The following is a 26,662-nucleotide window of genomic DNA, read 5'->3' on the forward strand; positions in this document are numbered from 1 at the left end:
ATCACTACTCACTGCAACCTCGGACTCCCAGGCTCAAGCAATCCTCCTGACTCAGCCTCCCTAGGAGCTGGGAGTACGGGCATGCACTACCACATCCAGCTAATTTTTTTTATTTTTCATAGAGACAGGGTCTCTCTATATTGCCCAGGCTGGTCTCAAACTCCTGGGCTCAAGTGATCCTCATGCTTCGGTCTTTCAAAATGTTGTGATTATAGAAGTGAGCCACTGTACCCAGCCAATTTCAATCTTCTTAAATTTGTTAAGACTTATTTTGTGACCTAATATATGATATACCTTGCAGAATGTTTTATGCTCACTTGAGAAGAATGTGTATTAAGCTGCTTTTAGGTGGAATGGTCTGTGTGTGTATATATATATGTGTGTGTGCGTGTATATATATATGTATATGTGTATATATACACACATATATATGATCCATTTTGTCTAAAGTGTAGTTCAAATCCAATGTTTCCTTATTGATTTTCTGTTTGGATCTGTCCAATGCTGAAAGTGAGGAATTGCAATTCACTACTATTATTATGTTGTAGTCTGTGTCTTTCTTCAGATCCCTTAAGGTTTGCTTGTCTGGTTGTTTGATTGACTGACTGTAGGGATGGGGTTTTGCTATGGTACCCAGGCTGATCTCAAATTCCTGACCTCAAGCAATCCTCCCCCCTTGGCCTCTCAAAGTGCTGAGATTGCAGGCTTGCTTCATGTATTTAGGTGCTCCAAAGTTGGGTGCATATATATTTGTACTTGTTATATCCTCTTGATGAATTCGCCACTATAGAATGTCACTATACAATGACTTTGTCGCTTTTTACAGTTTTTCCTGTAAAGTATATTTTGTCTGGGCCGGGCATAGTGGCTCATGCCTGTAATCCCAGCACTTTGGGGGGGCCGAGGTGGGCAGATCACCTGAGGTCAGGAGTTCGTGACCAGCCTGGCCAACATGGTGAAACCCCATTTCTACTAAAAATACAAAATTTAGCCGGGGGTGGTGGTGCACACCTGTAATCCCAGCTACTTGGGAGGCTGAGGCAGGATAATCCCTTGAACCTGGGAGGTGGAGGTTGCAGTGAGCTGAGATCACATCACTGCACCCCAGCCTGGGCAACAGAGGAAGACTCCATTACACACACACACACACACACACACACACACAAAAGTATATTTTGTCTGAAATAAGTATAGCTACCTCTGTTCTCTTTTTTATCCCATTTGCATGGAATATCTTTTTCTATCCTTTCACTTTCAGTCTATGAGTGTCCTTTAAGGTGAAGTGAGTCTTGTGTAGGCAACGTATGTTGGGTCTTGTTATTTTATCCATTTAGCTACTCTGTGCCTTTTGATTGGAGAATTTAACTCATTTACATTCAGACTAATTATTGATAGGTAAAGACTTACTAGTACCATTTCGTTCATTGTTTTCTGGGTATTTTGTAGATCTTTTGTCGTTTCTTCCTCTTGTTTTTTTCCTTTGTGATTTGATGGCTTTCTATACTGCTATGCTTGGGATCTGTTCTTTTTAACTGTTGTGTATCTATCATAGGCTTTTGCTTTGTGGTTACCCTAAGGCTTACATAAGCCATCTTATACTTAACTGGTTATTTTAAGTTGACAACAACTTAACTTAGATCGCATATATAAACTTTACACTTTTACTTCTCCTCCCATTTTATGTTTTTGATGTCACAGTTTACATCTTTTTATAATTTGTATCTTTTAACAAATCACTGTAGCCCTAGTTGTTTTTAATAGTTTTACCTTTTAACGTTTGTACTGGATATATATAAATGATTTACCTGCTGCCATTATGGTATTAGAGTGTTTTGGATTTGACAATGTACTTACTTTTACCAATGAGTTTTATATTATATGTTTTCATATTACTACTAATTAACATCCTCTTCCTTCAGCTTGAAAAACTTTTAGCATTTCTTGTAAAGCAGGTATAAAACAAAAACTCTCTCAGTTTTTGTCGAGAAAGTCTTTATCACCCCTTCATTTTTTAGAGACAGAATTGCTGGGTATAGTATTATTGGTTGGCTTTTTCTTTTTTTTTTCTTTCAGGATTTTGAATATATCATCCCACTTCCTTATGGCCTACAAGGTTTCTGTTGAGAAGTATGCTGATAGTCATATGGGGGTTCCCTTATACATGATGATTCACTTTCCCTTGCTGCTTTCAACACTCTTTTTAACTACTGACAATTCGATTACAATGTGTCTTTGTGTGGATCTCTTTGGATTCATCTTATCTGGCATCCTCTGGTCTTCCTGGATCTGGCTTTCTATTTAACTCCTTAGGCTTGCAATGTTTTCTGCTGTTATTTCTTTGAATATGTTTTCTATCCCTTTCTCTCTCTTTCTTCTCCTTCTGGCATGCCAGTAATGTGTAAGTTGTAAGTATCTTAAGCTATCTTCAATCCTTTCATTCTTTTTGCTTCTCATATTAGATGATTTCCAGTGGCCTGTCTTTGAATTTATAGATTCTTTCTTCTGCGTGATCTAGTCTGCTGTTGATCCTCTTTTTCAGTGCAGTTATAGTATTTTTCAGCCCTATGATTTCCGTTTAGTACTTTTAAATAATTTCTGTCTCATTGTTGAAATTCTCAGTTTGGTTTTGTATTGCTCTCCTGACCTTGGTAAGCATCTCTATGACCATTATTTTGAATTCAGTTAAATCACATATCTCCACTTCACTTGGTTCTTCACTGTAGATTTGTATTGTTCCTTTATTTGGAATATCATCCCCTGTTTCTTTATTTTCCTTGACTCCCTGTGTTGGTATCTTCGAATTAGATAGGACAACTACTTCCTTCAGTCTTGTGAGACTGGCCTCATGTAGAAGAATCTCACCAATCCATCTAACCTGAGATTTTAAGATGTCCCTCAAATCTTTGTGTTTGTCCAGACTGCTACCTTTGTTTGAGGTGGCCCCCTAGAGCTTGGGATGTACTACATCATGTTAGTACCCAATACCAGTAAGATGGCAGCCAGACTCTCTAGATGTAGCTGGAAAGGTTGGATGTTGGATATGTGTTCCAGTTCCTTCTATCTTTACAGTGAAGCTGAGTGCAGGCATTTGTCTCCCACTTTCTCTGCATTAATCTGGGGACAAAATCTGTGGCAAATGCCTGTACAGGCATTTGTACAGGCTGCACTCTCTGATCCTGGGGAGATAGCTGCTGACATTGGGCCCACCTCTTTGTTTTTTGTGGTCTGGGGTCATTCAAGAATGCAAAGCCCCATTGAGTCCCAGAGCTGGTAATTAAAAGCACAGTCCCTTAGGTGGGAGCTATAGAAGTTCTGGCACTTGGCACTTGGCCAAACTCCTTTCATGAAGAATGGGTAAGCCTGAATTTATCACCAGGGTGAGCCCAAGGGAAGGCTTATGAAGCACCAAGCTCTGGCTCCAGCTGTCCAAGGGCTCCTGTTCTGTTCCATTGCCTAGTTAGCTGCTTTATGCAAGTTCATTTAGAAGGCAGACCATCAAGTAGCCACTGGAAGTGTGTGCCGAGAGCCTCTTCTGGAGAGTGAACGGGAACTGCACATTCCTGCCTCTTTCTGCACTGCTCCAAGAGGGTGTAGCCCATGGAAGTGTTTACACACTCATTTAAAACCACTTCTTTGTTCTGTGATCAAGGAGACTCACATATACCTGGTCCCTTCTGTTCACAGAGCTAAGAGGTTTAGGATCAAGTCCTTTGGGAGGTAGCTGTGAAAGTTGGGGAATTCAATTTTTGGTGTAAACCCTTTCCAGGGATAAAGAAGGGGCTGTGTCTATCCTTCTCTGTGCTGCTCCTGGGAGATGAAGACCCTGGAAGTGTTTGTGCACCTGTATAAAAATGCTGCTTTCTTCCTGTGGTCTAGAGAGACGCATTTATGCCAGTCGCCTTTGCCCCCAGAGCTAGGAGGTTTAGGATGCAGTCTTGCAAGTGGAAGCTATAAAAGTTGGGGTGCTCTATCTGAGGGAGAAACAGGGGGCTGTTCTTTTCAAAGCCCCTTCTCTGTACTGTTCCCAGAGGATAAAGCCACTGGAAGTGCTTGTATGCCTATATCAAACTGCTGCTTTGTTCCTGTGGTCTAGAGAGACTCACATGCGTCTAATCTCTGCTCCCAGAGCTGGTGAAATAAGAACCAAACTGTGGGGAACTTTAGAGTTAGGGTGCTATATTTAAGGCTCTAACCCTCCCCTCCACAGGGAGAAGGAAACTGGGGTGATTCCTTCCCAGCTGGATGGTGAGGTGCCCGGGGCCATGCCCGAATATGCCTCCACTCTCCTAACCATTCAAAGTGGCTTTCTCCATTGCTCGATAGGTAGGGGTCTAAACTGGTCTCTGATTTTCTCTTGAGGAAACTGACCTGTGAATAGACCTATCTGGTGCATTTGTGGGTCAGGGGAGATTCAGGAGCTTCCTATTCCACCATGCTGCTTGGGGTTGGTTTATTTCTGCTACAGCAGAGTGCACTAGCTGTCAGGGAGCAGGGTGGCCTGAGTCAGTGACACAGAGTAAAATAAGCCACACTTGATAGTGGGGGAGTAGGAATGGCCAGGGGAACATGTGGGACAGCACCTCTAAGATGGGCTGTAAATGAGTGAGGGCTGAGAACCCCCAACCCAGGCAGATGGAAAGGAGGCCCCAGAGAGAAGCCCCAACATGAGCCACAATCCATGTCACATGAACAGCAGTAGGGACAAAAAGGGGTATTTGGTCTGGACAGGAGAAGGAACCTGTGGCTCACCTTGGACCATATGAAGAGGAGTCACAGGGGCAGGGGCCACACCAGGACACTAGGGTGTGGATTCCTGCTCATTCTAAGGACTCTGCAGGAAAGGCCAGGTCAGGACACAGCTGAGGTTTTCCCCAAGGGGAAGGGGTCTTGAGAAGTGGCAGTTCCTGCCCCTCATGGTTTTCCAGGCAAAGCTGAGTGACCGCCTGATGGAGGCTGCAGAGAAGAGCTGCTCTTCTCAGACGGGGATGAGTGCACAGCTGCCAAGGGCTCAGTCAGTTACGTGCCATCCATCGTGGACTCCAAAACGCAGTGACAAGTGAGCTTATAGAGCAAGGGCTACCTTGGGGTGCATGGGCTGAGTTTTCCATTGTCCTGAAACCTTCTAGAAGCAGTAGGAAGGAACTACATATAACATGATCGGTGGCCTGGGTTCTTCTCCATAAAATCCTCCCAAGGACAGCCTCTTATGGATCAATTGCTGTGCAGTGACTTAGACCCAGGAGGGCCAGCTGCTGACTGCAAAGCCTAAAGGGTCTCAGTTTCTCAAGAAGCCCCCTTCGGCCAGGCACGGCGGCTCATGCTGTGATCCCAGCACTTTGGGAGGCCGAGGCAGGAGGATCACCTGAGGTTAGGAGCTCAAGACCAGCCTGGCTAACATGGTGAAACCCCGTTTCTACTAAAAATACAAAAAATTAGCTGGCATGCACCTGTAATCCCAGCTACTCGCGGGGCTGAGACAGGAGAATCCCTTAAACCCAGGAGGCGGAGGTTGCAGTGAGCCGAGATCCACCCCATTGCACTCCAGCTTGGGCAACAAGAGTGAAACTCCGTCTCAATAAAACAACAAAAACAAACAAAAAGAAAATCCTTTCACCCCCTGCAGGCTGCAGGGAGCTGATGGAAGTGTCCTATGGCCCCTTGCAAGGGGAGCAGGAAGGGACCATAGGACACTTAGGATGCTAATCAAGAGAAACAGATTATAGTCCCTTCTGCTTCTTAATGGATGGTAGAAGGTGAAATTCGTATCTGTAAAAATAACCCTCTGCAGTGTCACTGGTTCAGAGGCCGTGGGGATGGGAGTAGGAAAGCTGGACTCTTGAGCCCTGTGCTGCCCTGTCCTGCTGCTGAATGTACCTGAGAGCCCACCCATGGGGACAGAGACAGTGCTCAGCCTCTGGACAAGACTGGAGCAGGCAGGGGGAAGGGGAAACGACTCTTCATAATCAATCCTGGGAAAGTGGGTTCCTCCAGCCAGCTTCTGGGAGAGGGGAGGAGCTCAGCAGGGGGAGGGAGGAGAGAAAGAGACAGTAGATCTCAGCAGCTGATGGGCCATACCCCCTCTGGCGCCCCGAAACTTCAGCAAAGCCTGCGACCCACCCAGGATTGTGTGGATGGGACCCAGGGAATATGAATTAGGGTGCTGCCCCCATGGGGGTCGTGGAGGTGGGAAAGAACCAGCCCACCCAAGGGGCCATGTGGAGAAACCTGATCTCCCCCACAGAACCCGCCCCCCGAGGCATTAGCCTGTGAAGGACTCTGGGCTTCCAACATATTTGGAAATTTAAAAATTTTCAGCCATTTAAAAATACTGTATCTATGGCACTTACCAGCTGAGCCCCCCCAGGGTCCTGGACATCAGGGCCAGCATAGAGACAACCATAAGGGTGGTGGAAACTTAAATCTGGCCTCCCTGGAGCTAGTTAGAATGGCCTGGGGCTCAGGGCTGTTCAGTGGCACTAGACGCCATGTGCCCCTTCCTGGGTACCCCAGAAATACCAGGGCCACTAAGCTGGAGCTGGGCTCAGCCCCCACATTCGCCAATGTCCCCTCTTTGACCCGAGGATGGGAAGCTTAGGCACAAACCCACCTCTCTGCTGGCTTCAAATCCTTCCTGAATCTGTAAAGAGGTGGCGCCCACAGGGTCCCCAGGGCTGAGGGGCACCCCCAACATCCTAGGCCCTGAGAACTCTGAGGCAAGCTCGCAGCCAAGGTGGGGGAGCTGTGCAGACCGGGGGAGGAAAGAGGGGGGCAGGCATGCCGATCCTTCATCGTGGCAGCTGCAAGCCAGCGCTTGGGCACCCCTCACCTCTCATCTGCTGATGGCAACACTGGAGACCATAGAGGGCTCCTCCCTTGCCAAGGTCACCTGGCAGTAACCCCTGGGCTCAAGGCCTGATGACAAAGCTTTGGATGACAGAAGCAGGACCCAGTGCAGAGGCCAGCCCCTGAGGAAACTGCTGGGGACAGCATCGCCTACTCAACTTGGGTACACAGGTGGAATCTGGAAGATTTTTTTTCTCAGGTTTTTTTTGTTTGTTTGTTTGTTTGTTTGTTTTTTGAGGCAGGGTCTCAGTCTCACCCAAGCTGGAGTGCGGTAGTGCAACCATGGCTCTCTGCAACCTCTGCCTCCCAGGCTCAAGTGATCCTCCCACTTCAGCCTCCCAAGTAGGTGGGACTTCAGGGGCATGCCACCATGCCCAGCTAATTTTTATATTTTTTGCAGAGATGCGGTTTTGCCCATATTGCCCAGGCTGGTATCTAACTCCTGGACTCAAGCGATCCACCTGCCTCAGCCTCCCAAAGTCCTGAGATTACAGGCCTGAGCCACCTCACTCGGCTAGACGCCTGGAAGTTTAAGCACAGCTGTAAACCATCCCAGCTCCTTTATTTCCCTGCTCTTAAGTGCTTGGCCGAAGGCTGCTTTCTGTCATCCCAGTGAGCTGTGCCCGCTGTGTGGGAGAACCCGCCTTCGGGGATGGATGGAGCCAGCCCAGCAACAACCCGCCCCTCAGCCACTTCTAGAATCACCCAGGAAGGGCCTTCACAGCCGGGCTGATGTCCCCTCACTGAACACAGGGGAAACGGAGGCCAGGCAGGTAGCTATGCTGAGCTCATTCTCATTCCTCGACCCCAGTAGAATCACAGTCTTCGACAGCCCATTGCGGATCCTAGGACGGGGCCTGGTAGACAAATAAATGGCTGGGACTAGGCCACGTGCCTGGTCTCCCAGCGGAACACGTGATGCACCCATGCTGATACCTGCTGACATCCGAGCTCCACAAGACCCTGACATGAGCAGTGTGGCCTTGGGGGTCATGTGGCCCATCTGTTAAAGGGGCTCCCTGCCGCTCTGTCCATCTCATTGGGGTGCAGTGGGGATGCTCCTAGGGCCTGTCTGAAAAAGCAGTTTGGGAACTAGCAGGTGATGCACAGTGCTGCCGGGCATCAGGCCACTTGCTCTGGACCAGCCTGGAAACCAGGAATTTCATGTCTTTTCCCAGGCACCTCCCTGCACCCATCCTCACTGCATCCTCAGCAGGGCGCAGAGGGAAGGGGCCTGGCCCCAGGAGTGTCCCGGCCTCATTGCATTTCCTGAGCTGGGCAGAAGGGACCCCTGTCTGCTGGTTTTGCTGGCTGCTCACCCTACAGGCTCCCCTGATGCTGAGGCCTCCCCTAAGCTGGTGTGGACACAGGAGGGACTGATCATGGGTAAAGCTGGGAAACTGGAGGAGTCTGGGGTGAGGGCAAGAGGGCTGGGCCTGCAGATTCCAGTTCCAACCAGGATCCCAGGTCAGAGGGACGGGGTAGGTCTCGGGGTATGGAGGGTCCCAGACACCAGGCCCCACCCAGGAGGGTGGCAGGAAGAGGACTGTTTTTCTGCTCCAGCTGCCCAAGGGACACGTGTGTGCCCAGCTCAGGAGGAAAGGTCTGGAAACAGCACCTGCATGGGGCCTGGGGTCCTCCAAGGAGCACGCTGTGAAGGAGCCCTTGACAGGCAGCTCTGAGCCCAGCTTGGTGCCCAGGACTGAGCCTCTGCAGTCTTCCCTGACACATCGGAACCCAGTGTCAGCCTCCTGCAGACTGGGAGGAAGGGCCCTGCCCCATCCCGGATTGGCCACTCCTGTGGGTATCCTTCTCAGTTCCAGCCTCCTCTGCAGGACCACGCATGGCTGTCCTGCCCAAGGCTCAGATGACAAGGACTTCTTAAAGGTGTCTGAAGGCTGGGGACAGGGTGCAGGCAGGCGTTGTCTGAGCAGAACGACAAGAGCTGGGCTGGCAAGAAATTCACCACTTCCATTCAAGAGATGGGGATGGCCACACTGGGTGGTGCCCAGGGACGGGTTAACCCCTCTAGGCCACCCCCGAAGGAAGAAAAGCAGACCTGGGAGGAAGGGCAGGCGCCTGCTGGTCCCCCTCAGTGCAGACTCGGGATCCCTGAGTGGGGCCGCCCGATAGGAGAATTCCCCCTCCCCCTGCCGCCCCTCCACGATCGGGCAGGGCCAGTCGGCAGCCTCCAGCCTGGGCAGCACTCCCTACCTCTGTCCACCCTCCTCATGCCAGGAGCCTATCATTCCTACGAGTCCTCTGCTTTCTGCGCCCCAGGAGCCTGCCTCCACACTGGAGGAGAGGCTGAGATGTCCTGTGGGCCGGCCCCACCTCCATGTAAGTGTGGGTCACTATCCCCTTTCTAGAGAGGCTGAGGCCAAGGGCCAGGCTGAGACAAGGCAGAAGCTTCTCCTACTTCAGACTTGCAGGGGACATAAGTCCCAGCATCACCCTGGAATGTGAGTCACCAGGCCATGAGACTGAATTAGGGGTGCCCCAGAACTGGGCAGGAAGTCCCAGGCAAGGCTTTGGGGGAGGGCGGCTGGGCCAGGGAAGTATTGCCGGTTGGTGGAAAAGATAGAAGAGTCCAGGAGGGCTAGACACAGGCGGCTGAGCCAGGGCAACCAGTAGACAAGAAGGTCCTCTCCAGGGTCCCAGTTGTGCTAAGTGCCCTAGCCTCCCTGCAGACGGCTATCTCCAGCTCCGCCTGCCCTGGGGACCCGTGAAGAGGCCAAGGCAACCATACAGTGATTTATTGACCAGACTTTGCAGCAAGAACACAGCGAAGGTGGGTCTGTACAATCCAGCCTGGCAGAGGGGTCTGGCCCTCTTAGAGCAGAGTCTGGGGACCCCAGCATATTTCCCCCCCAGCCCCCGGAAGTCCAGCCTCATCCCTGCTCCAGGCCCCTCCTGAAGTGAGGGGCAGCAGGGAGTCCGGGTCCTGGAGGGGCTGGAAGGCAGGTGGTGCCCAGAGCGGGGCTGGCACCGGGTGCATGCCTGCCCCGGTAGCCGGCAGGAGGTGATTCGTGTGGGGGCAGTGGGGGCGTGCAGGCGGGCAGCCAGGCTCACCACACGGAACACTTGTGGGCAGGGTTCATGGGCGTGTCCTTGGGACAGTGGAAAGCCCGGCCAAACTCCTCAAACTGGGACACGCTGCCCAGAACCCTGGGGTGGGGAGAGACCCACACAGTGAGGGGCCCTGCAACCACCCCAACCCCAGCAAACGAGTGAGTTTTATTCCTTCCCGTGCTCCCGATCCCACCCTAAACACAAGGAGCTGACGAGGCCAGGCGGGCAGCTGGGCATACCTGTAGTGCTCAGGGGCATGCTTGTCGGTCAGCACCTGAAGGTAGATGGACTGAGACCGCCGCTTGATGCACCAGTTCTGGGTCCAGGAGCCGGGTGGAGGGGAGGAGGGGGAGATGAAGCCAGGCATCCAACCCCTAGCCCCCCACCCAGGACGCAAGGCCATAGGCCCCCTCAGCACCACAGGGCCATCACCTCTGAGGGGACAGGTGATGAGAGACAGGCTGGCCATGCGAGGCCTGGGCAAGGCAGGGCTGGGACTGACCCCGGATGCTGTGTCCCCACCCCAAGGCTCCCAGTCCAATCCCCCACCCTGTCCACCTGGGCAAAGGCAATGAAGAAGAGCTGGTCGTGTGTGTACTTGAGCCGGGGCAGTGGGTGCTCTGGGCCGTGCTCCCGCACCCACTTCTGATAGGCCTGGGGACAGAGAGAGCATGGACCTGCTATGTCCACCCACCCTGGGCACTGCTTCCTCTCTGTCCTCCATCCAGGTAGCCCTCCCTGCTCTCCCTGTGAAGGCAGGCCTGTGAATCCTTCCTCTTCCAGTGGACCATGTCCCCAGCACATGCCCTGCCCCACCCCAGGCCAGAGCTCAGCAGGGTGGGCAGGGAGAGGCAGCTCTGTCCCTCATCTGGAGTCCTCATCAGCCCCCGCCCCTCCCGCAGCTGGGGTGGAGCGCAGGCAGGCGGCTCACGTGGTAGGCCAGCTTGAGGCCACCCATATCTGCGATGTTCTCCCCAAGCGTGTGTTTCCCGTTCACCTGCCGGGAAGGGAAGAGGACAGGGGGCTGCTTGGGGCCCAGCTGGCCTCCCTCGGGCATTGATACCTTGGGCCCCAGCCCCTAATTCCCACCACCCCTCTCCTTCCCTTGCCCAGAGAGTTTGAGGGGGGGCTCCAACTCTACTCCTTCCCCCTAAACCCCTTGTCCTCCGTAAGTCTACAGACACTCATTATGTGTCCACATGAGTGTGCGGGAACCAAGTGTGTGTGCAGGGACCTGGGCACAGGTTTTGTTTAGACATGTGCATGTGCACAAGGGTATGCGTGATGCTCCCAGCCCGTGCCCCACCAGGCCCGAGGGGCACAAGGGGCAGGTGGGGGGTCTCACCCGCTGGTTGTAGACAGTGAAATTGTCATAGAGACGGACGATGCACTCGGCCTTTCGCAGGAAGTGGGTGTAGGAGGCCTCAGTCCACCAGTGCAGCAGGTTCCCCGAGCGGTCATACTGGCCCCCTGTGGGCAGTGCAGCAGGATGAGACCCACCCTCACCCTGAGCGCCCTCCCCTTCCCACCCACCAGCCCCAGTTAGCCCATCCCCTACCCTGCCTCTCCACTGCCTGTCCTGCCCCCTCCCAGCCATCCCCTCGGGCCCCAGCAGGCCTCACCCCAGTCGTCGTAGCCGTGGGTCAGCTCATGTCCAATGATGGTACCGATGCCCCCGTAGTTGAGAGACCTGGGCCCACAGCAGCAGCATCAGGCCCTAGCCCTCAGCACCCTCTGAGAGCCCCATGCTGCTGCCCAGGCCCCGGATGTCCCCTGGGCAGGCCAGGAGGTGGCCCAGGGAGGCCACAGAGGCATCCGTGTGGTCTAGGGGCACTTGTGCCTCAGCTTCCTCATGGGCTGTGTGAATGCCAGTGGAACCTATCCAGCCGCTTTTAGGAAATCCCATCTAACAGAGCTGGCTGGGCGGTGAAACAGGGCTGGAGGAGACAGGAGGGAAACGGAGGCACCCACGAGGGGGTCTGGCCTCCTACCTCATCGTTAGTGTTGCGCCACCTTTGAAACATCGAAATGAGCCTCAAACAAGTAAGGAAGACCCCAGGAAGTTACAAATAACAAACCTACACATTTTTCTAAATAACCAAGGATGCAGTGGCGAGCCAGGGTCCACAGCTGTCCTGACTCCTGAACCCAGCTGGGTCTGGGGCGATTGGAGCCACAGTACACCGACACACACCTGGTAGACAAGGTCTGCATGCCAGCCCTGCCCTCAGCCACAAACGGGGCAAGCTATGTACTCACTGTGGGAAGTCAGGGTCATACAGGGTGGGCTGCAGGATGCCCGCGGGGAACACTACAAGAAGGGGGTGCTCAGTGGGAGACACACCCACTTTTAGACCCTGCCCCGCCCAGTATAGGGACACATCCTCTTACCCATTTGGTTCTTGTTGGGTAGATAGTAGGCATTGAGCGCCTGTGGCGGGAGTAGCCACCTGTGGAGGGAGGCTGGGGTGAATGGGGGGCACACACTCCCTCCCCCACTACCCTCACATCACAGCTTCCTCATCAGCCATCTCCTGACAGTCTGGGGGTCACCCTGCCGGCCTCCACCCCATGCTCTGTGCTGGCCTGTGTGCCCCCCTATATCTGCATGGCTGTGAGATGATTTGCCCCACCAGCTCCTGCCCTTTCCCCACAACCTTCTCTGACTCCCAGCTCTGGACCAGGTACCCACGTGGACTTGTCCACCTCCTGCCGAATCTTCTTAACTGAAAGCTGGATGCTGAACCGGATGCTGTTCAAGATGTTCTTGAAGTAGGTCTTCTCGTGGACCTCAAACTGCAGGAGGCATGGGCGGCACTCAGCCACAGACGAGGGCAGGGCTACCTGCAGACTGGGCGACATCCTGGCCATGCAGGCCACCTGCCCTCCTGAGTGCCGTTAGTACAGGGGCTGTGGATGGGCAGGGCAGGCAGGGTCAGGGCCCACCTCATATTCCTTGTCCACAGCATCAGGTTTCAGTAGGAAGTCTGGGTAGCCGACCATCACCATCATGTACTGGAGCTGCAGGCCGAGGGCAGGTGAGGGTGGCACGGGGCTTCAGGAGACAGCCTCCACCCCATCCTACTCACCAAGGAAGGGAACACTAGGCCAGCCTGGGAGTGGGCTTCACAGTTGGGGAGGCAGGCCTAGTCAACTCTATGAAGCCCTTTTTGCCCCTTTTGTTCTCTTTCACTGGCACACAGTAGGTGCTCAATGTATATAGGACCAACCAATGGCACAGGGTCCCCTCACCTTGGCCCGAGCGGCAGCCCTGGTCTCAGCATCCATCCAGTCCAGCTCGTCCAGCCGCTGGCCCAGGATGTACTTGATGTCTTCTACCAGCTGCTGCACCTGCAGGGTCAGAGGTCAGGGAGCAAGGGTCAACCCAGCAGCCTTTCACTCTGGTCCATCACTCCTGGCAGGAGGGGTACCCCTGTCTTTAAGCACCACTTTCTAAGCCCAAACCTCAGTTCTGAACACCAAGAGGATACTTTGGAGGTGGGGATCCAGGCCCTGCACCCTCGAGGGCTCACAAGACAGAAGAGGAAACTGCCCCCGCAATGACCACGGACATCCCTAAGGCCACGCCTCCCACGCGTGCCTGAGAAGGAGGGCTGGGGCCTGGCAGGGAGGTCCACCTGGAGTTGATAGTCCACATGAGCTTCCTGGAGGAGGAGGCCTGTGGAGGAGTAGCCTGGAGCCTCAGAATCAGCTGAGTACTTAGCAGGGCCTGGTCCCCCTGCCTGCAGGGGGACATGTGGGGCTCCCCATGTTAGGACCATGGCCTCGGGAGGGCTTCACCTTCAGTTCAGCACCATCCTCCCCACCCAAACAAGGGCAGCCCACCTTGGCTTTGCTGGCAGCTGAGAAGTGCTCGTGTACAAAGAGGGCACCAAGCGCCATGCCAAAGTGGCGGTTGGCCTGGCCCAGGCAGACCCGGGCCAGCTCCTGTGGCTTGTCGCTGCCCTCCATCTCCCGTGCCAGCTCATGCAGCGCCTCACGGAATGGCGGGGACAGATGCTCACTCAGGACCACCACCACGCGCCACACCAGGTAGTTGTGCAGGACCCTGGGGGCCAGGTGAAGCCAGTGGGTGTCCAGACGGACATGCATGTGGGCCACCAAGGGCACCACCCCCACCTGTGCCCCCCAACCTGCGGCTGGACCCAGGACCCAGACAACCCCACAAAGAAGGGACAAGGGGTCATCCCAGATATGCAGAGCAGAAAATGTAAAGCCCACCCAGCAGATAGGTCCAGCATGCAGGGCAAGGATCTAGTGGCCGCTGGGCAGAAAATGCCAGATCTGCAGCCATACCGGCGGGGTGTGGAGCGGATGAGCTGGGACACCTGCTGCATGTAGTCTGTCGCCAGCAGCACCACCTCCTCTTCCTCTGAGAAGTCCTCCTGGAAGATCTGGTCTAGCAGCCACTTCCACCGCAACTGTGAGGCCAAGGACAAGGACAGTGAGGCTGGGGGTGGCAGGGGCCACAGAAGACAGGGAGAGGGGCAGAGAGAGGCAGCAAGGGGACATAAGAGTCCATGGCCAAGGAAGGGTTTGCCCATCTCTGGGGAGAGATGACCCTGTAGTCCCAGCAGCAGCATTGCCCCCAACCCTGCCTGCCCACGAGGACTGGGCCACACTCACATGGGGGGTGATCTTCTGCAGCTGCCCCAGCGTCACCTTGTTGTACATGGAGCTGACATCTCGCCGTAGGTCATCATACTCTGACACAGTGATCTGTTGGGAGAGATCACAGCTGACCCAGCCGTGCTCCATGATGCCTTCTCTCAAGTCCAGGGCAGCCGCCAGCCCGGGTCTGCTCACGTTGGCCAGTCGCTGCTCCACCTGCAGGATCTCCTGGGCCTTCTGTTCCACAGCATCCGCACCCAGGAGGCTGAGCACTCGCTCCATGAACACCCTGTATGCTGCCAGAATCTGCACCAGGGGAGGGGGCTCATCCAGGGACAGACAGGCCTAGCCTGGATCCACCCCTCCTGGGGCCCCAGGCCTTCCCTGCCTCCCCATCCCATGCCCCAGCACCTTCTCACTCTCCTCATCCTGAGCTAGGTACAGGGTCCTCTCTGGCAGGGTGAGCCCATCCTGGTCAATCTGGGGAGGGAGACAGGGTCCAGAGGTCAGAGGTCCACACCTCAGGTTCCCTAAACAAAGGGAATTCCCACTCCAATGCCCAGAGAGCAACCAGACATCCATGAGTACAGTCCCAGAAGCACGCAGACCCCAGCCCCTCTTTCCACCAGGACGAGATGGCCAAAGCCCCATCCCTGACTGTCCCAGCCTACGGGCGCCCAATCTTACCCCTGTACGTCTGCACTTTCCTTATCTGTCAGGGGCATTCCTAGTTCCCCCACTGACAGTTGGGACCCCTAGTTTCGGGGCCAGCTCCAGCCCTTGCGGAGATGTCAACCCAGCCCGCCGGCGCGCCCCTCCCTCCTGGCCCTCACAGCCTGCCAGAGGGCTGGGAAATTGCGGCTCCCGCGGCTCCTCTAAACACCGCAATTACCCCCAGGGAAATTACTTGCGCCCTCCTCCCGCGCTCTGCCGCGGTGCGTTCCCCTCCCCTCCCCTCTCCTGCTCGCCTCTCCCCTCCTCTCCTCTCACGCACCCGCCTCCCGCGCACAGGGACCCCTGGGCAAAGCCACTGCGCCCCGGATCCGCGGCCGCCGGCAGGGCGCTCGGGTGGTGGGGAGGGCACTCACGCGGATGACGTAGCGCGAGGAGTTCCTGTCGTCCAGGCTGACCGTGAGCGAGAAGAGCGCGGCGGCGCTGTACACGCCCTGCGCCTTGTACAGCAGCCGGTTGAGGTCCCATCGCGCAGCGACCCCCGGACGCTCCTCTGCGCCGCCCAAGTCCCAGCCCCCGCAGTCCTCGATTACCTCCAGCATGGGCCGCGGGCCCAGTCGCTCGATCTCGTGCATGTCTAGGCAGGAGCGGAAGAAGGCGCGCACCTTGCGCTGGGCCGCGCCGCCGGGCCCACCCCCGGGCCGCGCCAGCAGGCGCCGCAGGCGCTCCTCGTTCTGCTCGCCGATGGCCGCGATGGTGCCATAGGTGAGCTTGTCGTCGGGGATGGCATGGCGCCGCAGCCAGCCACCGCAGGCGAACGAGTAGAAGTCTTGGCATGGGTCGATGCTGGCGTCCAGGTTGGCGGCTAGGAAGCGAGCGGCACGCGCGAAGGCCTTGCGCTCAGGGCAGCCCTCGGGACAGGCGCCGCCGCCGGCAGCGACCGGGCCCAGGTACTTGAGAGCCAGCATAGCCGCCAGGATGGCGCAGAGGCCGGCGGCGAACACCAGCCCCGACAGCAGGCACACCTCGCGCCGGTTCCAGCGCGGCAGTCCGGACCGGGCCCCGGTGGCGCTGCGCGCAGCACCCAACGGGAAGCCCGGGGGCAGGGAGGCCCCGCGCGCGCCCCCCGCACCGCAGCGGCTCACGTACTTGACCTCTTGGAACTCATCGTAGTGCGCTGTCAGCGAATACGGGGGCTCCATGGCGCCGAGGCCGCCGCGGTGCAGCCCTGGGCCACCTGGGCTACGGGATGCGCGTGGCCGCCGGCCTCCTCGTGGGCCTCCGCATGGCCCCGGGGCCGCAGCTGCGGGAAGGGCAGAAGCTGGCTCTGGAGGCGCCGCAGCCGGATGGGGCTCAGGGGCACCGCGAGGAGGCACACAGGCCTGGGTGCAGAGGCCCCAGCCTTGGGCCTCATTCACTGCGGAAACCAGGGATTAGGAGGGCTCGGCGGGGCCACCACCCCCGCGTGCACAGTGTAGTCTTCTCCCCTGTCCCCTCCCTGCGCAGGCTTGAGAGCCGCAGGGTTGGGAGGGCTCTTATTGGAAGCAAGAGGCGCCAGGCCAGGGGCCTGGCACGTAGTGGGCCTTCATTGAAAGGTCGTCCCTCTTCCCTTCGCCTTTCTTTCCCACGACCTGCCCCAGCCAAGGCCGGGTGGGGTGGGGGAAGGAGCGGAGGCTGGAGTGAGGAGGTGCAGTCAGGGGCGCGTCTATGCGGCAGTTTCAGCTCTCCGCTCTGGACCCAGACGCTCGGCAAAGCGGCCAAAGAACCAAACTTTGTCCTCGTGGAAGTCCGCGGGGTTGACCACGCCAATCCCGCTCGCTGGCTCCTTCTGCTCGGTGGCCCGACGGCCCACTCGCCCCTTCCCTAGAGGCGCGCGCCAACGCCCCAGGGTGGCGAACACACAACCCACCCCTGGACGGCCCTGATGGAGAAGCCGAGACGGGTGCCCTCCCCCCACTCCCACCATCTCTGTCCCCGCCCCGAGCCACTCCCGGCTTCAACAGGTTCTCCCCAGAACCCAAACTTGGGCGAAGTTTCACCCCCGGCGGGGAGCGAGCTGGCCGGCGAGCCCCGAGCCCTGACGCTGTGCCGCGCAGTCCGCGGAGCCCGAGAGCCGAGCCCGGGAGCCGCAGCCGCAGCCGCAGCCGGAGCCGCAGCCGAGAGGACGCAGACAAAGCCGGGAGGCTCCGCGCAGTGGCGGCGGCGGCGACGGAGGTGGCCGCGATGGTGGCCTCAGCGACAGGGACTCGGGCGCCACTTACCCGGCAGGTGCGCGCCCGAGCCGGCGGTGACAGAGCGGGTCGGGCCCGAGCAGGGGCCTGAGCCGGAGCGGAGTGGAGCTGAGCCGGCGTCCGGTGTCTCCCAGCGCCCGCCGCCTCCTCTGCCGCCGCGCCGAGCCCGCCGCGCCGCCCGCCTGCCGGCCCGAGGGAGGGGGCGCGCGGGCGGCTCCACCCTCCTCCGCCCGCCCCGCGCGCCCCTCCTTCCTCCTGCGTCTCTCGGGCCACCTGGCAGCGGGGCCGCAGCGCGGACGTGGGTCGGCGGCCCGCGGAGACGGGTTCCCGGGGGTCGTGCGCGGGCTGCGGTCTGGGACTCCGGGTCCAGCCGCGTTCCAAGACGAGTGAGGGCAGCGAGTACTGCCGTGAGGGGTTCCCTCCGATCCAGTGTCCCCACTCCCAGCCGCCCACTAGCCCCTGGTGAAGGGAGCTCAGTGGGGACCCCTGCAAGAAGAGGGCTTGCAGCCCCCTTCCCCATCCTCTCCAGCCGTGGCTAGCCCTGGCATCACGGCTCAGGAAGTCCCTGGCCCAGGTAGGAAGAAAAGGAGCTGGAGCTGGAGATGACGGGCCAAGTACTCCTCTGAAGGGCTGGGGGCGGTGTCAGTAGTGCCTGTGTCTGCCGGCACAGTCCCTGGCGCAGAGCGCACCTTCACTACCGGCTTCTTTGTCCTCCTTGGAACCCCTGTCCTGGATCGGCTCTCCACCACGGCTTCTGGTTGGCCTCGCTCCCTTCGCCTAGCCCCTGGTGAAGGGAGCTCAGTGGGGACTCCTGCAAGAAGAGGGCTTGCAGCCCCCTTCCCCATCCTTCCCAGCCGTGGCTGGCCCTGGCACCATGGCTCAGGAAGTCCCTGGCCCAGGTAGGAAGAAAAGGCCAAGAGAAGAATGAGCGAAGTCTCCCTGCTGGAGCCAGGGAGGGCTGGAGCCTGCCTCCTCTGGCCAGCAGCCTCCGGCCTCAGACAAGCTGGCCTCAAGACCCTGGTATGTGGACTGATGGGAGGGCAGGCTGGGTGCCGGGAATCTGAATTTACCCACCCCCTGCCTTCTTCCAGGTGAACTGGCTTTTTCTTTTTTTTTTTTTTCTTTTTTTTTTTTTTTTTGAGACGGAGTCTCCCTCTGTCACCCAGGCTGGAGTGCAGTGGCCAGATCTCAGCTCACTGCAAGCTCCGCCTCCCGGGTTCACGCCATTCTCCTGCCTCAGCCTCCCGAGTAGCTGGGACTATAGGTGCCCGCCACCTCGCCCGGCTAGTTTTTTGTATTTTTTAGTAGAGACGGGTTTTCACCGTGTTAGCCAGGATGGTCTCGATCTCCTGACCTCGTGATCCGCCCGTCTCGGCCTCCCAAAGTGCTGGGATTACAGGCGTGAGCCACCACGCCCGGCCCGAGCTGGCTTTTTCAATGCGGGATCTCCCCACTGCCTGGAGGCAGAGCCCTCTTCTACCTGCCTCCCTGCCTTGGTCAGACAGCCTGGCCCTCATGGGACACAGAGAACTTGGGGCTCCTTGGAAGACTGATACTGTTTCTGGAATCTCTGCTTTCTCTACCCTACCGACCTCTGGTGTCTCTAGCAGGGGACCCCACAAAGCATCAGCCCTCCCAGGTCTGCCGACTCCAGCCTGTAGGATTGGCCTAAACAATGTGTGAGAGCCATGGAGAGCCATCTGATAAAAAATCACGACAAGGTAGGGACTCTGATAAACTATCCATCATCCTGTTCCCCTCCTTGGGGGCTGTGCATCTGCCCAGCTCCTGAGCCCTGGCCCTGAGTGCCGGCCTCTGTCCCTGTCTTGCCTCTCCCCTGCCTGTTCATCTCTCCATCTCTAAGCCCCCACTCTGGATACCCTGCCTCCATCTCTGGCCACCCCAGGGTCATCCTCTTCCCCAGGCATCCTTCTTGGGTCCTATTAATTCTAAGGAGGAAACATGGAATTACTTATAATGTGGTGATTCCATGAAGGGGGGAGGGGAGGGCAGGGAGGTGGCAAAGTGGCTCTTTGTGCTTTTAATCTGCATTTTTCCCTCAATGTTCCCGTCTCCAGGAGGATAATTTTCCAGCCTTTTCAGGCCCTGATTGGTATCATTTCTCCAGCAATGACAGCTTTTATTTTCCCCGAAATGAATGCCGTGAAATTTCCAAGAAATATAAAAATGGATATTGTCTCAGAGAGCCGACTCTTCCGACAGAAAGGCACAGAGGCAAACTTGCTTCCCTAGGGACTCTTCTGCTCCAGTCACGGTGCTGGGGTGGGGGCAGTCCCAGGCCCTCAGTCTCTCCTCCCTCCTTTTTCCCTCCGTTGTCCCTTCCTCTTCCCTCCCAGGTCAGCTCTGGGACCCCTCTTCCAGCCACCCTCTCCCAGACTCAGCTGCTATTGATCTGTTCATGGGCCTCCCGACTCCCTGTCAGGCGACCTGCCTGGCTCCATCTCACCTTTTCTGTTCTCATCTCATCCCCCAGCCCCGGGCTGAGAGTAGCAACCAGGACCTACAGGAGTTGACTTGGAATTGGCCCTCTGACCCCTCAGTCCTGGCCACCCCGCACAGACTGCCAATAAAGAGAGGTCGGAGGCCCACCTCCTTGATTCTCCGGCGCCTTCTCTGTAAGGGAATCTGGTGCTCTAGGGGAGTAGGGCACCAGTGATCTGACCTGTAGCTTGCTCACTCTCTTGGGAGATCTCTTCCTATCCCTATATTACCAAGGTGACCCCATGACTCATGAGCAAGAGAATGACAGGCCACAGCAGTGCCCAGCTAAACCCAGCCAAGCCATGAGTGAGGCAGCTGGGTGCCCAGCTTCAGGGAGCAGTAGAATGCCGCCAGAGCTGCCTTGAAGAGAAAAGCCTGAGGGGATGCAAGGGGCAGAGATGAGGGGTTCAGAACCTGACTGTCTGTCTCCTCCCTGACCAAGGGTAGACCTCAGCCACGCTGCCGAACAGGGCATCACTTGGTTTAGGTTCTGGGCATGGAGCTCTCCCTGGGGACAGCGTGCTCTCACCAACAGCTTGCATCTGTTGCACATTCACCAAGTGGGCTGGTAAGTGCCTTGATCTGAGGTAGGGCTGCCCACCCAAATGCCAGGCCTGGCCCTGCCTAGAGCCCACTTGTGGTCAGACCCGCTTCTCTCCTGCGGCCTGCATGTGGGTGGGGATGAACCCCTTTCCCTGCCTCAGTGTGCTGCAGCGGGGTGTCAGCTCCGGAACGTGCCCTGCCAGCTTCCACCCTGTGCAACCAGGCCCCACTCCTCCCCTGCAGACCTGTGCTATCTTCTGAGCCCTAAAAACACGCCCCCAACCAGTTTCCTGTCCTCCACCCGGCCTCTCAGGGCTCATTCCATCTATTATTCACAACACAAAATGGATTTTTAATTTGAGAAATGAAATGACTCTCCCAAGTGGCTGGGGTGGGAGGGAGGGGGTGAAGGAAGGCCGGAGCCGCCGCGGCCGCCACAGTGCTGACTCAGGTTCGTCTTGGAAATCTCGGGGCCCACAGCCTAACTGAGAGACCCCCAAAAGCCCAGTACCCCACCACTCTGCCCTGGGCCTCCACTTCTCCCCACTGCTGTGACCAGGTGGGGTGACTGGCTGCCCGTTGGTTCTACCTGAGCCTCCAGTGAGGCCTGCCTCTGGCAGGGCGGTGCGGGGGACAGCTGAACTCTGTTCTCCACTGGCTTTCCTGTGCCTCAAAGGCAGCCCTTGGGCTCCCTGGCCTGGCCTATCACCTCCCCACACTCCCCGGCCCTCCTGGCCTGGCTTCCTCCCTGCTGTCCAGACCTCTGGCTGAGCTCCTTTGCTAGGTCCTGACCCCACACTAGGCCCACTCCAGCCTGGACTGCTGCCCTGGCCTCCACTCTGGCCTCCACGCTGGAACCCCTACTCACCCCTCACGGTGGAGCTCAGGCACCTAGTGTGGCAGGGCCTCCTCCTGGCTCTTCTCTGTCTTTGTCCCTCTCTGCCTGCCTGCCCCCATACCTCCCCCTATACCTCCCTTTTTCACTCTGTTTCCATTTCCCAGAACATGGCTGGCTCTCTCATCCCTCAGGCCTTAGCACTTGCTGTTCCAGCTGCCTGGAACACCCTTCCTCCATCCGCTCTTACAGTGGCCAATTGCCAACCATCCTTCAGGGCCACCTGGGAGTGGCCTCTCCCATCTGGTCAGGTGCTGCCTCCACAGGCCCCTACTCCACTGAATGCAAAGTCTGTCCTATGGCAGCCCCTGTTCTTCACCTCCAGGTAGCCCAAGGTGTCTTCGGGAGCCCAGGACAGGGGATGCATATGATAAACTCAGGTGACGACTGTGATCAGCTCATGGAGATACCCTGTGTGAAGTATCTCTCAGCGCCAGGCCATACACCAGGCACAGCACCCAGGCAAACCTGCCCAGACTCTTGGATCCCGAACACCTTTCCTTTGCTCGGAACCCACCAGATGACAAGAGGGGGCCATTTTTCCACCCTCCTGCACGCCTCACCTCCACTCTGAACCCCGTGGTGGGCTTTGTCCCCGCCAGGCACAGACTCCTCTCGGGGTCACCTCCCAACCTCTAGAGCAATGTTGTTTTTATATAAGAAACATGTAAATATTCTCTCGTTTTAAAATATTGAAGCCACACAAGTCTGTAGAGGACAAACATGAGAGCCCTCCTTCACGCAGCCCCAGCCCTCCCAAGGTAAGGCCAGGTAGGCTCTGTGACCAGTGCAGGGTGAACATCGAGGCCCACCTGGGTATCTCTTTGTTTTACTGTGTTTTTGTTGTTTTAGAGATGAGGTCTCGTTGTGTTGCCCAGCGAGAGTGCAATGGTACAATCATACCTCACTGCGGCCTGGATCTCCTAGGCTTAAATGATCCTCCCACCTTGGCCTCCAAAGTAACTGGGACTACAGGTGTTCCCACCATGCCCAGCTAATTTTTTTTATTGTGTAGAGACTGGAGTCTCGCTATATTGCCCAGACTGGTCTTGAACTCCCAGTGATCCACCTCTCAAAGTGCTGGGATTACAGGTGTGGGCCACTGTGCCCAGCCCTTATTGATTTATTTTTAATAAATAGGACACAATAGGATGGATGGTTGAGTGCCTCTTCTCCCCCTGTGGTCTGTGCTAGTGTTTCCCAGCCAGAGGTCCTCGGGGTCACCCTCCCTGACTGAGGGACACTTAGATAGTCTCACTCACCCCGTCTGGTCTCCAAATCCTAAGGCCTTGGCCCAGAGTTTTCCCTCCCACTTTCCCTCTCTGCCCGCCCTGTCCCACCTTCCCTGCCTCCTGCCCTTCCTCCACCCCCCGATGCTGTGTCCAGGTGTTTGGCTCTGGTCCCAGGTCCTACCCACACCTGCTGGCACTGGAAACTCACTGCATTTCAAACCCAGCCTTGGAAAGACTTCTCACCTCCTCCTCTCATTCCCATCCCTTTCCTGTCTCCAGCTCTGGCCCCTCCTTCTCCCTTTCTTAGTGGAGAAGGGGGTCTCTCTCTCCTTGCCCACCCCAGTGCTGCTGCAGTTCTGCCCGTTCCCGGCCACAGCCTCTGTGTAGCCATGGCCACTGTGGCTTCTGAGGCCTCCTGGGTGTGGTCCCCTCACACTCCCCTGAGTGTCCCTCCTCTACCAGCACGGCATACTCACAGCGCAGCCTTTGTTCGAGCTGTCCCCTCTGCCTGAGTGCTGTGTCCCCAGACTTGTGTCCCTCCTTTAGGTCCATCTCAGGCTTCCAGGATCCCCCTGACAGGCCCCCACCTGAGGAAGCTGCCCAAGGGCCCCTGGCAGGGAGAGATGCATGCCCCCCAGTGCCCAGCCTGGAGCCTGACACGTGACCTCAGAGCAGGGGTGCCCAGAGCCTGGGCTAGGCTGAATGGAGAAGGCCCCAGCTCCAACCTGGAAAGGCTGTCGCAACTGTGGGCGGGACACCCACTGTCACATGCGGAGCGGCTCCTAAGCGCCATGCTCTGTGCCGAGCCCTCTATCTCCTCCACACTGAGCCTCACGCTGAGTTATCCCACGAGGGAGCCCTGTCGTTGGCCCCTGTTTACGGAGGAAGAAACGGATGCATAGAAGGAAAGGAAGATGCCCAGGTTCACACGGAGACTCAGTACTGAAACGGAGACTTGACCCTGTGTCTGCTGCATTCAGTCTCGGGGCCATGCACATCGCGAGCTGGGAGATGGAAGAACAGCTCTGCAGGGGGCAGTAGGGCACTCAGGAACCCAAGCGATGGCAGCCGGGAGCCAGGGGCCCAGCCTGAGACCTCAGGCCCAGAAACTGTGTCAGAGATGCCAAGTGTGGCTTTGCTCAGCGACCTCAGGAGGCATCTCAGGGCCTGCAGCCGGGACTTTGACCTCCTTTCCAGATGTCGCCACCTCCACGGGACCTTCCTGGATTTCCCTAGTTGAAGAGGCCAAGCCGTTTTCTGTCTGTGGCACTGGGTGCATCCCATACTATATTTGTCCCTACCTGACGTTATCTTGTGACTCGGTATTTTCACGACAGCCTCTCTTCCTCAGCTCTGCTGGAACCCTAGATTTTCCTATTGCCTTGTCCTTCCTACCCAACCTTTAAGTGGCAAGGCCTCGGCCACAGGCAGGGGGTCAGGAGTGGAGGTCAGATTTGCAGAGCCAGAGTCTGTGGCTATGGGGGACAAGAAGGAGGGGGCAGTGGAGAGTCTCCGGCCAGTGGCCTCTAGCGCTGACAAGCAGGTCCCTTGGGCTCCCCATCTGATGGGCAGGCCACGACAGGAGCTCAGCTCCTGCTGCAAGAGGGATGCAAACGAGGCTGTGGGGGCTGGGGACACCCCTTCCTGTCAGGATCTCCTTGGCACATTGCCTGGGACTGCAAGGAAGGGCGAGCCTGGGACAGGCAGAGAAGCCTGAATGGCCTGAAGGGCCTCTTCCTTGGCTCCCAGCGTCCCTGGGCCTGCAGTCCCCTCCCCCAGCACTCCATCATCATTTCAAGTGATTGGAGCTGAAGGGGATCGTTAGCTAATTAAAGCTGAGGCCACTAATTGTCCCTTTTGGAGAGACAGCAGGGCTGTGCAGGGAAGGAGATAGAGGGTCTGGGGAGGGGGATATTGGCAGGTGGGGGGCTGGGCACAGGGCCTTGGCCCCTAGTGGGGCCTCCTTCCAGACCGTATGTTTGGGGGTTCAGACATTGTCAGAGGCTCCTTAAAGTGGGTAAAGGACTAGAGAAGCAGATTTGGTGCTCCCGTGATTCACCCTGCATCACTGTGACTATCAGTGCCCACCTCTGCCCACTGCCACCCACCCCGGGGCTGTGGGCTGGACAGCACATGGCAGGGCCTCCCACAGGCCTCCTCCTCTGTTGTGATGATAGATCAGATTGGAGGATGGGCAACCGGGTACAAGGTTCCCCCAACTCCAGGACAGCCAGAGCAGAAAGCTGGGTATCAAGTTTCTGCCTTCCCTTCCACCTGTGACAGCCTCTTGGGCAGGTGCTCAGGCCTGCCAGGAGTAGCCAGCAGCAAGGTGCCTATCCACGTATCACTGGAGAGTGCCAGCTATGCCTGGGGCTGCCCTCAGCCTGGCACCAAGATCCCCTCTTGGCAAGAGGTCCCAGAGCCTGTGACAGAACTACCAAAGAGGGTTATTAGTTTTCTATTGCTGCAAAACAAAGTAGCACAAACATAGCTACTTACAACAGCACACTTTTATGACCTCACAGTTTCTGTAGTCAGCGGTCCAGGCACGGCATGCGATTCTCTGCCCGTGGCCTCACTGGGCCAAATCGAGATGTTGGCTGGAGATGTGGCGCTCATCTGGGGTTCAGGGGCCTTCGCTAAGCTCAGGGTTTGTGGCAGAATTCAGTTCCTTGAAGTGCCAGAATCAAGGTGTCCACTTTGGGGTTCTGCTGTCAGCTCCCAGAGGCCCCCTCCACTTCCAGAGCCAGCAATGGAGAATCCCTCCCACCAGTGAAATCTTCCACGTGCTTCAAGTTTCTGGTTTCCTTACATTGACCAGCCCAGGAAACGCTCTGCTTTTATTTACTTATTTTTTAAGAGATGGGGTCTTGCTGTATTGTTCAGGCTGGTCTCCAACTCCTGGGCTTAAGCAATCCTCCCACCTTGGCCTCCCAAAGTGCTAGGATTACAGGCGTAAGCCACTGCACTTGGCAAAATTCTCTGATTTTGAAGGGCTCATGTGCTTAGGTCGGGCCCACACCAATAATCTCATCTTAAGGTCAAGTCATTTGGGACCTTAATCACATCTGCAAAATCCCTTCATACCGGTCCCCGGATTTGTGTTCAGTTGAACAGTGGTGGGATGTGCGTGTGCACACCAGGGACCAGGAATCTTGGGGGCATCTTAGGATTCTGTCTACCACAAGGATGTGGGTCAGAGAACAAAGACAGTGCTGAGAATAGAAGCAGCTGACTTCCAGGCCAGGCCCTGGGCATTAGTGCTGATTTATTTCATTCACTCCTCAGGACAATCGTAGGAGTGACTGCTACTATTATCCCATTTTACGGAGGAAGCAGCTGAGGCCCTGAGAGATTAAGTGACTTTCACAGTCACACAGCTGGTAAGTGACCATGCTGAGAGATTAGGGGTATGTGGGGTCTGATCCAGCCCTGGCTGTGTGTTCTTAGGGAAGTCATGTACCCACTCTGGGCCTCTGGGAAATGGATGCTGAGGTCTATTCCCCATGGACAAGTGGGTGAGACTTGGGGCCACGTTACAGGGACTCACCAGACTAATCTGTGCCCCCACCACAGGTAGTTGGCATCTGTGACACCCAATGGGCTGGGGTCCCTGCTGTCAGCTGTTCATTCACTGCCAGTCTGACTTTTTTTTTTTTTTTTTTTTTTTTTGAGACAGAGTCTCACTCTTATTGCCCAGGCTGGAGTGCAGTGGTGTGATCTAGGCTCACTGCAACCTCTGCCTCCCGGTTTCAAGAGATTCTTCTGCATTGGCCTCCCGAGTAGCTGGGATTACAGGCACCCACCACCATGCCCGGCTAATTTTTGTGCTTTCAGTAGAGATGGGGTTTCACCATGTTAGCCAGGCTAGTCTCAAACTCCTGACCTCAGGTGATCCGCCCTCTTCGGCCTCCCAAAGTGCTGGGATTTCAGGGGTGAGCCACCTCACCTGGCCCAGTGTGACTTCTACAACCCAGCGATGATATTCCCTGACATTGAGGCTGGGAGGCTTCACAGTACAGGAACCTCAAGATGAATGG

General features: G+C 56.7%; 1 protein-coding gene and 1 long non-coding RNA gene across 2 annotated transcripts; one reads left to right on the plus strand and one right to left on the minus strand.

The window, feature by feature from the left end:
* Positions 1-9,584: 9,584 nt before the first annotated feature.
* On the minus strand, positions 9,585-17,601 carry ECEL1 (endothelin converting enzyme like 1). The gene is made up of 18 exons (XM_045367893.2): positions 17,481-17,601; positions 15,636-16,522; positions 14,959-15,027; positions 14,743-14,853; positions 14,563-14,655; positions 14,233-14,357; positions 13,762-13,984; positions 13,168-13,266; positions 12,862-12,936; positions 12,608-12,711; positions 12,307-12,365; positions 12,175-12,226; positions 11,538-11,605; positions 11,261-11,385; positions 10,847-10,912; positions 10,474-10,569; positions 10,155-10,231; positions 9,585-10,011 (listed from the first exon to the last, which is right to left on the minus strand). The coding sequence occupies exons 2-18, from the start codon at positions 16,419-16,421 to the stop codon at positions 9,912-9,914; spliced, it is 2,328 nt and encodes a 775-aa protein (XP_045223828.2). The 5' UTR covers positions 16,422-16,522; positions 17,481-17,601; the 3' UTR covers positions 9,585-9,911.
* A 115-nt stretch (positions 17,602-17,716) lies between these two features.
* Positions 17,717-20,060, plus strand: LOC123567985 (uncharacterized). The gene is made up of 2 exons (XR_006691187.3): positions 17,717-19,171; positions 19,529-20,060. It is a non-coding gene; the product is annotated as an uncharacterized lncRNA (long non-coding RNA).
* The last annotated feature ends 6,602 nt before the right edge of the window (positions 20,061-26,662 follow it).

Source organism: Macaca fascicularis, chromosome 12 (assembly GCF_037993035.2).
Source record: "Macaca fascicularis isolate 582-1 chromosome 12, T2T-MFA8v1.1".
Lineage (NCBI taxonomy): Eukaryota > Metazoa > Chordata > Mammalia > Primates > Cercopithecidae > Macaca > Macaca fascicularis.